General features: G+C 39.3%; 1 protein-coding gene across 1 annotated transcript; it reads left to right on the top strand.

The window, feature by feature from the left end:
• Positions 1-3,962: 3,962 nt before the first annotated feature.
• Positions 3,963-13,435, top strand: odad4 (outer dynein arm docking complex subunit 4). The gene is made up of 7 exons (XM_079876202.1): positions 3,963-4,095; positions 10,036-10,148; positions 10,261-10,339; positions 11,267-11,353; positions 11,468-11,664; positions 11,851-11,951; positions 13,047-13,435. The coding sequence occupies exons 2-7, from the start codon at positions 10,070-10,072 to the stop codon at positions 13,080-13,082; spliced, it is 579 nt and encodes a 192-aa protein (XP_079732328.1). The 5' UTR covers positions 3,963-4,095; positions 10,036-10,069; the 3' UTR covers positions 13,083-13,435.
• The last annotated feature ends 512 nt before the right edge of the window (positions 13,436-13,947 follow it).

The following is a 13,947-nucleotide window of genomic DNA, read 5'->3' as shown; positions in this document are numbered from 1 at the left end:
TGACGAATGCCTTGATCTTGTAGCCAGACGAAAACAGACAAAGCTGGTCAACTACGAACGATACCGCCAGCTCAATCGGGAAGTCCGCTTGAAGATAAAGGCCGAGTGAGAGGAGCATTGGAACAAAGTGGCAGCAGATCTCGAAGAAGCAGCATCCAAGCACGAATATCACGTCCTCTATCGCACTCTAAGACGACTGAGTGGAAAGACCAAAACGACCAACGACAACGTCAAGAAAGCAGATGGAACGTTTGTGAAGTCACCAACAGAACGCCTTCAACGTTTGTGAAGTCACCAACAGAACGCCTTCAACGCTGGAAAGAGTTCTTTGAGGACCTGCTCAATCACGACGCCCCCCAAGGGGCACCAGCGGAGCCGCCACTCATCGATCTTCCTGAAACTCCCATGACCGACACTGTGCCCACAACTCAAGAACTAAAAGCAGCCATCCGGCCACTCAAAAATGGCAAGTCAGCAGGAATGGATCAGGTCACAGCCGAAGCGATCAAAGCCGGTGGTGATATCCTACTCAATCGCCTGCATCTCCTCATCCAAACAATATGGCACACGGTACAAATACCACGTTCCTGGAGGAAAGATGTCATCATACCCATCCATAAGAAAGGCTACAACCAGGAATGCAAAAACTACCGTGGTATAAGCCTCCTATCCATCATCAGGAAGGTTTTCATGAAGATCATCCAATCGAGGCTACAAAAGCACCGTGAAAAGACGGAAGAACAGGCGGGTTTTCGCCCTGGACGTGGATGCTGCGACCAAATTTTTGCCCTCCGTCAGCTTATGGAAGAACGGACCAGATGTGGACAACGCACTGTCATCATATTCATCGACTTCAAATCCTCATTTGATTGTGTGCACTGGCCCGTCCTATGAAAAGCATTGGAGACCGAACACGTCCCACAAAAAGTCATCGCACTCCTAAAAGAGGCCTACAAAGATTCCAACAGCCAGGTGCGAATCCGAAACGAGCTCTCGGATGAGTTTTCCATCCAAACAGGAGTCTGCCAGGGAGATGTGGCCTCTCCACTACTTTTCAACATTGTGGTGGATTACATGAGGAAAGTCTTTGAGGGCAAAGGGGCATTCAATTTGATGAAGATCACTTCTTAACAGACCTCATGTTTGCTGATGATAACTCAGTCCTCGCGAACAACGATGCTGAGGCCACGGATGTCCTCTACAACATCGCCCACATCGCTCAGTCGTATGGCCTTCAGATCAACGGCGAAAGACCAAAGTACTCACAACGGATGGTTCCCAAGCAATCGTCCACCTTGACCTTGTCTTCTATGGAGACCTACGCCAGACTTGGCCAGGCAGCGGCTGCGTTCGCTTCCCTCAAATGGTGTCTGTGGAAGAGAAACAACATCTCCTCAAAGATCAAGATCCGCCTCTTTCGAATGCTGATCCTACCAATTCTTCTCTATGGATCTGAAACATGGACCTTGCTCAAGATGGATTTGACCAAACTTAAAGTTTTCCAAATCCAATGCCTACGCCAGATCCTGGGAATTTCGATTCGCGACCGCATCACCAACGACGCAATCCGAGCCAGATGCCAACAACAACCAGCCATCGAAGAGCAGATACAACAACGACGGCTGAGATGGTTTGGACACGTGTGCAGAATGGATGCAAATCGAATACCAGACCAACTCCTCTGGAGGAAACGACCAACCCAGTGGAGAATCCAGCGCACTGCACCCAAGAAAACATGGATCAAGCAAATCAAAGAAGACCTGAAGAACCAGCGGCTTGACCCACAGCAGGCAAGAGTAGTCGCCACAGACTGAAAAGCATGGAGAAAGTGATCGCACGAGTTCGAAATCCTGTGGCACCCACAGTAGCATACTGGTTGTGAGGTCGTTCTCCCCCAGATGACAGCTAAGGATCAAAGAAGAATGCAATATCCTCTGGTATAAAAAAGGGTTCCTTATCATACTCAAAAATTACGACCGTCCTTCCGTTGCTATATGTTGATGATATTGAATTGTTAGTGCAAACTAGTTTACTTTCAAATTTTGATTGACAAATTAAAAAAAAAAAAAAAAATCAAATTTCATCCAATCTTGCTAATCATGTCAAATTTTAAGAAATAAATTAGACCATACATTTTATAAAGATACTGTAAAATAATTTAGAACAGCTTATTTAAGATCCCCCCCCCCACCCCCCCCACCCCCCCCCCTAAAATTTCTGAATTTAAAATTTAATTTTTAAAATGTGCCTTGTCATCTATGTAAATGACTCTCTGAAGATACAGAACTTTTTTTTTTCATGTAACTTCTATAAATCCCTTTGGAGAACATTACAGGTCTGGCTGATAGAAAAAGATGTGGTGGATGACGGTTTCACCTTCACCTCACAAATTATAATGTATGGGATAACCAATGATTGTTGTAGGTTATTTGATTTGATTAATAACATTATATTATTGGCAAAATACGTTATACATAAATGTAGATTTTTTAAATCCCCTCTTTTGTTTATTATATTCAGAAACAAACTAAAATACTTCTCAGATGCCCTCTCTAAAATGAAAAATCTAAGTGCAATAAAATTGTATAATCTGTTAATATTGTATAACCTGTGGTAAGGGTTTGTTTTTTTGTTTTTTTTCTTTACTTGTGTTGAGCCTTCCACGCAGAGCCGACCAGTCCTTTACGCACACTACGCAAGTTACGTAGGGCCCCGTAAATTACTCAAGGCCCCGCCTGCCCCTCGTGTCAAAGCCAGGTCAAAGCGCGTAAATCAAAGTTTACAACATCGATGAGAAAATTAAGCAGAACTATCCTTCTGGTCACGAAAAGAGAGAGAGAGAGAGAGAGAAAAAACACCACGAGGGTGAATTGCGGGAACAGCAATCAGACAGACTTGTGGTCTCGCCACTTGTGGCATGCAGTGCAATGCATCTTTTGGTCTTTCTGTGTCTTGCTTGCCACTTCCAGGGCTGTGCCTGTGTTCTGTGACTTTGTGCCTGACAAAAAATAAGTGAGAGTGAAATGCAACTATTTATTACGGTTGATAAACGACAAAGGGCAGCGGTGTTTGTTTATAAACTGCAGCTCGGAAAAGATAATCGCGTCGCGCGTTAACATGCGTTCATGCGCGTGCACGAAATGAAACGCGCTCTTTCCAGCGAAACATCTGTGGGGACCAGTCAGTGCAATATGGGCGTGATGGCACTCCTCATTATAGGCGCACATAGTATACTTTTAAAACAAGACAATGATTATCTAGTCTCCAAGTCAGTTTAGTTACAACTCTGCAATAAAGCAAGATGGAAAGCAATGTATTGACATTGACTATTGATTTATAGACTATATTGCAATTTAAAATGTTGATTGGCTGGACATACTGGTCAATATGTATGCACATCCCTCAGTAAATAAAAACCATCAAGTATCGAGCATTTCAACACAGTGACATGCTATGAGAAGCCATTTTAGCTTTTATTCATTCACAGGATGCATTTTTTATATCAATAATTAAATTTGTTCTATTTAAAATGTGAATTCCAGATATTTAAAATGTACTTTTTCTAGTAACAATGTCTATTTCAGATATCAGGAATTACATTTTCATTAGTAGCCTACTAGTTAAAGGAGTGGGAGCACTGGGTGTCAGGTGTGACTGTGTGGCAATGGCAAATGGTTTACATGGCTCATGGGTCAGGTAGGAGGGCCCCATAACAGAATTTTGCTTATAGGGCCCCTGGGAGGTCAGGATCGGCTCTGCTACCACGCCTGTATTTTCTTTGTATTATAACTGTTTTGTGCCATTTTGTTGTATTCAGATTTTGTATTCAATAAAAAAAAAAACTGCAGCAAAGGAAAGTGCATAAGGTGCCTATGAACACATATTGCATTGCTTACGTTCAGACGAAATAAAATTGATTGCTTTATTTTACATTTTATAAGCGTCTTCTCTGCTATCCAACAGGTTTTAAGTTTACAGCCGGATGATAAGAACTGTCTGGTCGCCAGATCCAGGTGTTATGTGAAATTAGGTGATGCAGAGAGCGCGCTGAAAGACGCTGAGACCTCCCTCAAAGACAACTAAAACTACTTCAAGGTGTGTTCATCCGTCCTAGCTTCCTTTTTTTCTTTTGTCTCATCGTTTATTCCAAAATTTCCCAGCGGCAGCCACAGCTTTGAGTTACTTTATGTGTAGCTGTAGTAAGACACTTGTCCTGAAGGGGGCGAATTTACTGATACTTTATCAGATGACGATTCGGTCTCAGAAAAAGTGACCTTTATATCACAAGCATGTTTTTCGAACACAAAATGTTACAAATATAACTTTGTGAATGAACATACTGTTTAAGATTAACAATAAAAATTTCAAGGCAAAAATGACACTTGGTGAAACATGACTACCTGTGAGGGGAAAATCCACAAAAAAGTCAAGAAAAGAGAGGTTTGTTCTGTGGAAAGTGTACCATTAGCTTTTCACATGACAAGATTGGTATTTTGTATGTAATCCAATGAAATTCATGAATTTTTAGCTGTGTCTTTTTTGGAGCCACTTTATGAGCTCTCTAAAAAGCACAGTAAAAGCACATCTGAATTGTCTGATGTTTAGCAAAGGTTTGGGGTCACTATTCATTCACAAAGGATGCATTAAATTGATCAAAAGTTATAAATACTTAATTTTTACATAATAAAATAAAAAACGTGTCTGACCAGTCAAGAGCAATATCATTGTGCAACGTTTACCTCAGTAAGTGGAGGCACTACTACTTCAGAGTGGGTCTCTGAGCTGGTGTGAGTGACTGGAGGTGGGGCTAATTTGAAATATTCATGAATCCGCGTATACTAAATCAAGCAAGGATGTAGAGTTAAAAAAATTGTCATTTTGGCGATCAGAGATTATTAGCTAATTGATGAGTGACTGACCTACGACAACTTGGTGATAATGTTGGAATTATGATCCTAATTTTTCTCTAGGTCACTCCACAATGTTTGTGTTAGCAGACCAGATACATAACACACCCAGCTGATTATAGAAATGTTATTAATATAAGTTAATAGTGCTTGCTAAGGACATTTGAACAAACCCCTAAATATAACTATGAAACTTTGGCACATAACTGTGTACCATTTGTGCCATGGACATGAACAATACATCAAATTCGTCTACTTGTTGAGAAGTGTTATTACTTTTATAAAGCTGCTGCAGATTTACTGTTGTTCAGTGGATTTTTGTGGGCGAAATCCAGTCTTTTCAATGGGAATCCAGTCCACACATTCTGGAATTTCCCATCAAGGCAAAAAATATTTCACAAGAGATTCACATTTGTCATGTTCACCACGTTGACCAACAGAAAACTGCTTGATTTGAAAATGACTTCTGTGAAATTTCACTAAAATTACCTAACCTTAAAGGGATACTTCAGGATTTAGCATTAAGCTTTGTATCAGTAGAAAACCCGTAGTGTTTTCGAATTACCGTGCTTTCCACCCTCAAATCCCCCCTGAGACGAGAGATTTATGTATTTTTTGTCTGGGAAAAATCCTCCGATCGTCATTTTGCTCATCGGAGGATTTTTTGGCCAGAGGCTAAAGACTACAGCCAGTAGTAGGGGCTGTCCCGCATGTTTTCAACCCGCCCATAGAGGGTGGGATCTCACTCACAGAATGTACACACAGTCAGCCGTCTTTCTTTGGAAGCTAAGCTAGCAGGCTCTTGTTCTGTGGAGAAAGCTGAGTAGTAGGGGTTACCATTCTCTTTTTCCCGGACATGTCCGGCCATCAAGATCGTTCAAAATGTCCGGGATTCGGCTTTTGCTTTCTGCAGTCACCATTCATTGTTTACATGCACACCTTTTGTTTAACCCTCATGTGGTGTTCAAAACCCTATAACACCTGTGGTGTTCCCGGTCAAAAATGACAGTCCCATAAAAAAAAAATTATAAATCACTCATTATACCATATTTTCACCCAATCTTGGATTCAATCTTTTTGTCAACATGTTCTCTTTCAATTAGGACTGGTTTTATATTTTGATTTGCATCTGAATAATCATAGGCCTCATTTATTTGAGAGTAGGCATTTCATTTTGAGTAATTTTTTTTAAATTTTTGAATAATTTTGGAAATATTAAATAAAATCTGAAGAAAATTGGTATTGTTGATCACACTAGTCTACTCTAATGTTTCACCAGGAATTTTGTTTTGAAACTTTTGTTTTGTAAAAAATATGGCACATAGTCACACTTGTGGTGTTCCCGGTCAAAAATGACCGGCCTATAAAAAATAGCTTATAAATCACTCATTATACCATATTTTCACCCAATCTTGGATTCAATCTTTTTGTCAACTTGTTCTCTTTCAATTAGGACTGGTTTTATATTTCTGTTTGCATCTGATTAATCATGGGCCTCATTTATCTGAGAGTAGGCATCTCATTTTTTGAGTAAAAAACAAATAATGTATGAGTAAATTTGGAAATATGAAAAAAGAAATATGAAAAAAATGGCTACTGTTGATCACACTAGTCTACTCTAATATTTCACCAGGAATTTTGTTTTGAAACTTTTGTTTTGTAAAAAATATGGCACATAGTCACACTTGTGGTGTTCCCGGTCAAAAATGACCGGCCTATAAAAAATAGCTTATAAATCACTCATTATACCATATTTTCACCCAATCTTGGATTCAATCTTTTTGTCCACTTGTTCTCTTTCAATTAGGACTGGTTTTATATTTATATTTGCATCTGATTATTCATAGGCCTCATTTATTTGATAGTAGGCATCTAATTTTTTGAGTAAAAAACAAAACATTTTTGAATAATTTATTTAATAAAATTAAATAAAATCTGAAGAAAATTGGCACTGTTGATCACACTAGTCTACTTTAATGTTTCACAAGGAATTTTGTTTTGAAAAACTTTTATTTTGTACAAAATGGCACAGAGTTACTCTTGTGGTGTTCCACTGGGCCATTGAGGGCCATTGTTTCAGTTGGCCATTGAAAGTGAATGGGAGAGACATGTGTTAGAAGTCCATGAGGAATATCTTTAGATCTGAGTGATGGATTATGGTGAGTTTGGGCTCTTTTTAATCTTAACAATCTCATGTAAATAATGATGTGCCATTTTCCACAATTTCTGCATGCTTCATTGAGTTATGAGTTAAAACGCGACATAAGTGCTAGGCTACATCTATATTCAAGGCTCTGTGTGCGCCTGTTGGGGTTTGTGTGTTACAACTCCATTAGGAATATCTTTAGATCTGAGTGATGGATTATGCTGAGTTTGGGCTGTTTTTAATCATGATAGTCCGCTGAAAATAATGATGTACAGTTTTCTACGATCTGTGCATGCTTCGTGAAGTTATGAGCGAAAACCAAACGTGAGTGCTTCATGAGTATATACTTGGCTAGATGCGTCTGTGGTATTTTCTGTGTTAGAACGCCATGAGGAATATCTTTAGATCTGATTGATGGAATATATTGAGTTTGGGTTCTTTTTAATCGTGAGCTCCTGCTGTAAATACCGATGTGCCACTTTTCATGATCGATGTATGTTTCATGAAGATACGAGTAAAAAGGCCAAGTCTAAGCTACCTTGGTTGGCTAAGTGAGTCTGTGCGTCTGTGGTATTTTTTTGTGTTAGAACTCCATGAGGAATATCTTTAGTTATGAGTGATGGATTATGTTAATTGTGTTTATGTTAAATGATCATTTTAATTGTAAGCATCTGCTGTAAATAATGATGTGTCATTTTCCACAATCGGAGCATGTTTCATGAAGTTACGAGCGGAAATGTGTCTAAAATTCAGAATCCATACATGGTTTACACATGGGTCTCTTGAAGGGCTTCTTTTAGAAAAACCTCGCTCAAGTTTAGTAAAAAGCCTGAAACAATTATGCTTGTTGTATTCTACTCATTGTGACCTTTCAAATGACATATGACACAGGACTATCTGAGCTGTATGATGTATTTGACATATTGCTGAATGTAATACAAAAAAGTAGTTTATAAATTATGATTTTTTTTTCTTCTAATTATCAGCAAATAACTCGGCACTACTTAGGAGTTTATCAAATTGGCTACATTCATTGTAAATTTCAGACTCTAAGCTTTCAAATGACACCTATTTTAAGTTGATCAAGGTAATAGTTTTGAAAAATATTATGATTATTTATTTCGCAGCTAGGTGGCGCTTGCAGGGGGTACACTCAGTTTTAGAGTGATAACTCAGCAGTCGTTAGGAGTTGATCAAAGTGATTAGATGCATTAAAAAGCTGAGATTCTAAGCTTTAAAATGATACATATTTTGTGTTGTTCCATTCATTGGATGCATTGGTCTCTCCCATTCACTTTCAATGGCCCATTGAAACAATGGCCCACAATGGCCCACAATGGCCCTCAATGGCCCAGTGGAACACCACAAGTGTAACTCTGTGCCATATTGTACAAAATAAAAGTTTTTCAAAACAAAATTCCTGGTGAAAAATTAAAGTAGACTAGTGTGATCAACAGTGCCAATTTTCTTCAGATTTTATTTAAAATTTCCAAAATTATTCAAAAATAATGTTTTTTTTTACTAAAAAAATTAGATGCCTACTCTCAAATAAATGAGGCCTACGATTAATCAGATGCAAATATAAATATAAAACCAGTCCTAATTGAAAGAGAACAAGTTGACAAAAAGATTGAATCCAATATTGGGTGATAATATAGCATAACAAGTGATTTATAAGCTATTTTGTGTAGGCTCGTCATTTTTGACCGGGAACACCACAAGTGTGACTCTGTGTCATTTTGTACAAAATAAAAGCATTTCAAAAGAAATGTCCTGGTTAAACATTAAAGTAGACTAGTGTGATCAACAGTGCAATTTTATTTTCATATTTTTCTCAATATTGCCAAAATTATTAACAAATAATGCTTTTTTCACTCAAAAACTGAGGTGCATAAGCTCGGATAAATGACTCCTACAATTAAACTGTTTGAAAATTGAATACAAAACCAGTCCTAATTGAAAGAAAACAAGTTGATAAAAAGATTGAATCCAAATTTTGGGGATAATATAGCATAACGAGGGATTTATAAGCTATTTTGTGTAGGCCTGTCATTTTTGACCGCGAACACCATAGGTGTAACAAGGTGAAAAAACAACACAAAAAAAGTAAAAAAAAAAAAAAAAAAAATTTGGACAAGTTGTTATAGTCTCTGTGAACAAAGTCACTAAGTTTCAGTTCAATGCGATAACATTAACTAGTATTTTCAGGAAAAAGAAAATCTTCTCCAGTCAAAAATGACATGAACACCACATGAGGGTTAAATCTAACTGAATTCATTTCGATTGGTGAATCTGAATGTAAAGTTTACATGAACGCTAAACAAGTGATCGGTTGATGTGCTTTTTAACATTGCTAAGAAAATTACCGCTCCTCCGTCGCTCATCAGTAATGACGCCACTGGCCTCGGGCCGTTCTCCCGCGGCCCTCAGCCTTGTCCTGCTCGCCACAGTAAACATAATGAATGGCGACTGTAGAACACAAAAGCCGAATCCCGGACATTTTGGGTGATCTCGAAATCCCTGGCAGACTCATCACGGAGACTCACTAGTAGCCTAGCCTTGTTGTTTACTGCGCGCTCTTACCGGTAGGCGTGGCTTGGGAGTGGCCTCGTAGAGCAGCAAAGCAAGTGCATTCTGGGAGTTGTTGTCTTTCATCCGCATAAGCCAAAAATACATTTTCTGGCTTTTCTCAGTTTAGAAGGCTCCAAATTCAAAAATAATTTCATATTTCTACTACATAAATGACCCATTTATGTAGGACCCATAAATACACATTCATCTTTCCAGAGGTGAAGTATCCCTTTAAGAGATTTTTTTAGGTGACACATGATTTTTGCCTGGTGGACAATAAAACAGGCAAAAAAATCATATAAACAATCTTAGCAACACTCTGGTATCGCATGAAATTTGGATTGGCAAACATTTTCAGAAAATGTTCTGTATGTTATCGGGTTTATTGAGAATTATTTGTTTAATTGGCAGCCTTGAGTGCCGGCAATGCAGAAACCGTGAGCTCATGAAGGTGGTGAAGGAATGGTCTGAGCAGGTGCTGCCCAATAAGAGAGAAGTGCTTGGGAACCTGCACAGCTGCATTGGTAGAGTCTGGGAATCTCATCTGCCCAATACTTGAAATATATAATATCAATAGCATCAGAGATAGATCAGAATCAGAGATACAAAAAAAAAATTATTTTATGTTCTGTGTAGGCAATGCATTGATGGATCTTGGGAATATGGACAAGGCTCTGCTTCATCATGAGAAAGATCTGGAGCTGGCCAAGAAAGGGTTTTGTTGTTCTTGGTTGGTTAATTGGTTAATTTGGCCTACATAACACATTATAGACTTCTATAATTCAATGTCAGGCTGCATAGATTAGGTCAGCCGGAACCTTGTTACATAATAAGAAGGATGGCGTCTACGCTAATATTAGTCTCTCTGTTTATCCGAGGTTTACCGCAGTCTGCCGGATCCAGGCCGTATCCAGATCTGATGAAGGACCTGCGCCTGGACACGATGACAACTCAGTCCTGAAGTGTCAACCAGTCCCTCCCCTGTGAAGGCCTCCTTCCCTTCTCTTTACCTCAGTACAGATAAAATGTTGTCGGGATAATTCCGGTTCGCGTGGCTACGTAGACGCGACAAAAAAATCCTGTATTATAGATTTTTAAGGCCAGACAAGTAGTTTAGTGTTGATTTGTAAAGAAGCCTACACACATATATATTCAAACCACATACCTTTGGACTGAACACATAATGCGCATGTGCGCGAAGTCTGCGTTTTCGCGGGTTTGCGTTTTCGCGGGTTTGCGTTTTTGAGGTTTGTGCAGAGATAACGGATAATCGTTTGCACCTTCGAACCTATTTCAGGGAGTGCGTTCTCGATACACCAGGCACTGTTTTGTGCGGTGGGGCAGCCGGAGCGTGTTAAGGGCTTTCCTGTTAGAACGGTGTCGTGTAAGCGGCCCCTAAGTTAATAACTAATGATCTTTGTAACGGAGGTGAATCAATCAATCAAAACTAACTTTAGCTGGACAATAACTTTATCCTAGAGCAGTTGTAAAGGCTAAACAATCTGTTACGGTAATTTCATATTATCACTGTAAAGCTGCTTTGAAACAATCCATATTGTTAAAAGCGCTATATAAATGAAGGTGACTTGACTTAATAAACTACTATTCATCAGGTGTGTTTGGTTTGTGCTTCGTGTCATAGCGACCTGATGGACAGTAAATCCAGGGCTCTGGACAACATTGGCCGTGTGTGCGCACGGATTGGCAAGTTCCAACAAGCTATAGAAGTGTAAGTGCATTTGCCTTTAATTAATGTTTACTTTGGTGTTGATGTACACAGACAAGTCTATTGTAATAGTCATTTCATTTTGTTCTGTGTGTGTTTATGTATGTGTTTGCATAGCTGGGAGGAGAAGGTGCCTCTAGCATGTGGCGGGTTAGAGAAAGCCTGGTTGTTCCATGATATCGGCCACTGTCACCTTGAGCTTAAGCGCTATGGCGAAGCACGAGACTATGGCTCCCGCTCGCTCACGGCAGCGGATGACATCACTGATGAGAAATGGCAGCTCAGTGCCAGTGTGCTCATGGCGCAGGCCGAATGTGAGTCCAAACTACATCGCCCAGAATCCCAGGAAGTCAGCAGTTTAATGCACTCTGTGACCATGAATAATCTGATTTCCCTCAATGCTCAGAATCAATAGGACGTTAAAGTGGTCGTTATGCATATTTGATCTACGCCATGCTGTGCGATTAGATCACTTTACATCCTCTTTCTCTCTTACATAGTGAAGCTGGGTAACTACAAGGCCAGTGTGTTACACTTTGAGAGAGCACTGGACCGGGCAAAACTGCTGCAGGACGACACTGCCAGCGAAGCCATCCAGAAGGTCAACACAGACATTCCTATCCTGCTCTCTCACTCTCTCCCTCATCCCTCTCACCATCCATCTCGCTCGCGGCCTTTTCTATAGTCCCCTTCAAACTACATTAAAATGACTGAGATTCTAAATCACACAGGATGCACGCTATTGTTTCTGTGTATGTCACAGAGGACCAATATGGAAGTTATTGTCAGTTTGACTAAAGGTGCGGTCACATTTACTATTTTTCGGCAAATGTTTGCAGGCAAATTCCAGTCATTTCAATTAGAATCCATGCGATCAGAAAATTTGCATCAGAGATTTCCACTATGCAGTTTTTGCATTGGGTTTATATTGGTCACGCTTGGTTTGTAAAGCTGCTTGGTTTGAAAGTGTGAGCCTATGCTTCATACATTGCTACTGACAATGGGCAACTGACCTTTTTTACCAGCAAAATTTTGCCGAAATTTCACTAATATGACCACACCTAAAGTCTGGTTAGTAATATTCTGCAATGTCTATCCTGTAGCATTCCCTTAAAACACTTACTCACTGTTAGTCACTCATTTAAATGGTCTGGCAACTCCGTCAAGCCACACTACATTTTGTCTTTCGCTTAGTTTCTACTTCTATGGCATCACCTCGTGGGGCTTGTGCATATTAAACATTAAAAGTGGATAAATGGAGATTGATTATGGACGCTAAGAAATATTAGCTTATATTAAATGACAAAACCACCTTGACTTCCGTAAGGAAAGCAATGACAAAGATTATGCTTGGAGAAGCATTTTAGAAGTCATGAAAATAAAGTTACGAAAGCTTTATCTTAATTTGATGCCAGGAAAACAGCTGTTCTGATGTTACATTGCGCGCATTACGTCACTGGAGTCTTGTTGTGTTGCGCGTAGTTAGTACACAGTGACAGAATTATTATCAATACTAGTTGTTTTGTCATAATATGAACTGATAATTGTAATATTTACATGCATTCATTGATCAGTTTTAATTTTTTGCGTGTTACCTGATTCTTGACTATCCCGTTGCTCTAATATCATATTTCTTCATGTTTCTCTGCTATTATTTGACTCACTTTAATCAACTCCTCAATTTCTCGCCCTGCAGGCTCTTCGTGATGCAAGACACAGAGTGACCCAGTAAGAAGAGAAACCCATGTGAATAAAATGTCTGCAATCCACCTCCAAGACAAGTCAGAGCTAATGGATCCTTACTAGTGGAATAAAGTCTGCCTGAGGAACATTGTGTTGGATTGCATTCGGGTGTCATTGGTTAAGGATTACTTTATGACTGCCTTCTCTGTGCTTGTTTGCATATGGTAAAAATATGTTTTGCATAGTTTTACATAAACAGACTGTCACAGTTTCAGAGTTATAACAAATCATGTTTGATATTTGTGATGCAGTGTCCAAGCGATGTTGCCCAGATACTGTTAATGTTTTGCTATAGACACACACTTGTGCTGTTAACTTCTGTTGATAAAGAGAAATACTCATAATCCAAACATGTCTGAACGAAAATCATTCAAATGAGTTTAGGTTTGACCTCTAATTAAGTTTACACTCCATCTATTGAGTCAATATTGACTTTGCATATGTGCTCAACAAAAATGAACACAAGTATATGCCCTGACAGATTGGGTATACGAATTGCTGCCAATTTGTTTGTGTGAGAGAGTACATTTGTGTGGGTTACATCGGCTAGTTACGTAAACACACCACAAACGCTTGTGAGAAAGTGGTCTGAGCCAATCTGCATTCGTGCTGAACTCTACGGCGATAAGCTGAAGAAGCGATTGTTAACTGCAAAAACCTGTCAGTGCAATGTCAAAGCGCATAACCACTCAGCTGCCCTTCATACATTTCACACGTCCCTCACAGACATCAGCAAGACATAACATGCACTCAGTTTTGCTAGGTATGCTCTTGTACAACAGGCTTGTAAGCATACATTCAAAGAATACATTCAAAGGATGCCTTTTTAATCTTTCCAAAACCTCAAAAATGTT

This window comes from Squalius cephalus, assembly GCF_949319135.1.
Source record: "Squalius cephalus genome assembly, chromosome: 1".
NCBI lineage: Eukaryota > Metazoa > Chordata > Actinopteri > Cypriniformes > Leuciscidae > Squalius > Squalius cephalus.
This window is presented reverse-complemented; position numbering and strand designations above follow the sequence as displayed.

Excerpts from the sequence above, each read along its gene's own strand:
- odad4 (XM_079876202.1), top strand. The coding sequence starts at position 10,070 with ATGAAGGTGGTGAAGGAATGGTCTGAGCAGGTGCTGCCCAATAAGAGA. Across the intron at positions 10,340-11,266 it reads CTGGAGCTGGCCAAGAAAGG|CGACCTGATGGACAGTAAAT; the intron begins GTTTTGTTGTTC and ends TTCGTGTCATAG. Across the intron at positions 11,665-11,850 it reads GCTCATGGCGCAGGCCGAAT|TGAAGCTGGGTAACTACAAG; the intron begins GTGAGTCCAAAC and ends TCTCTTACATAG.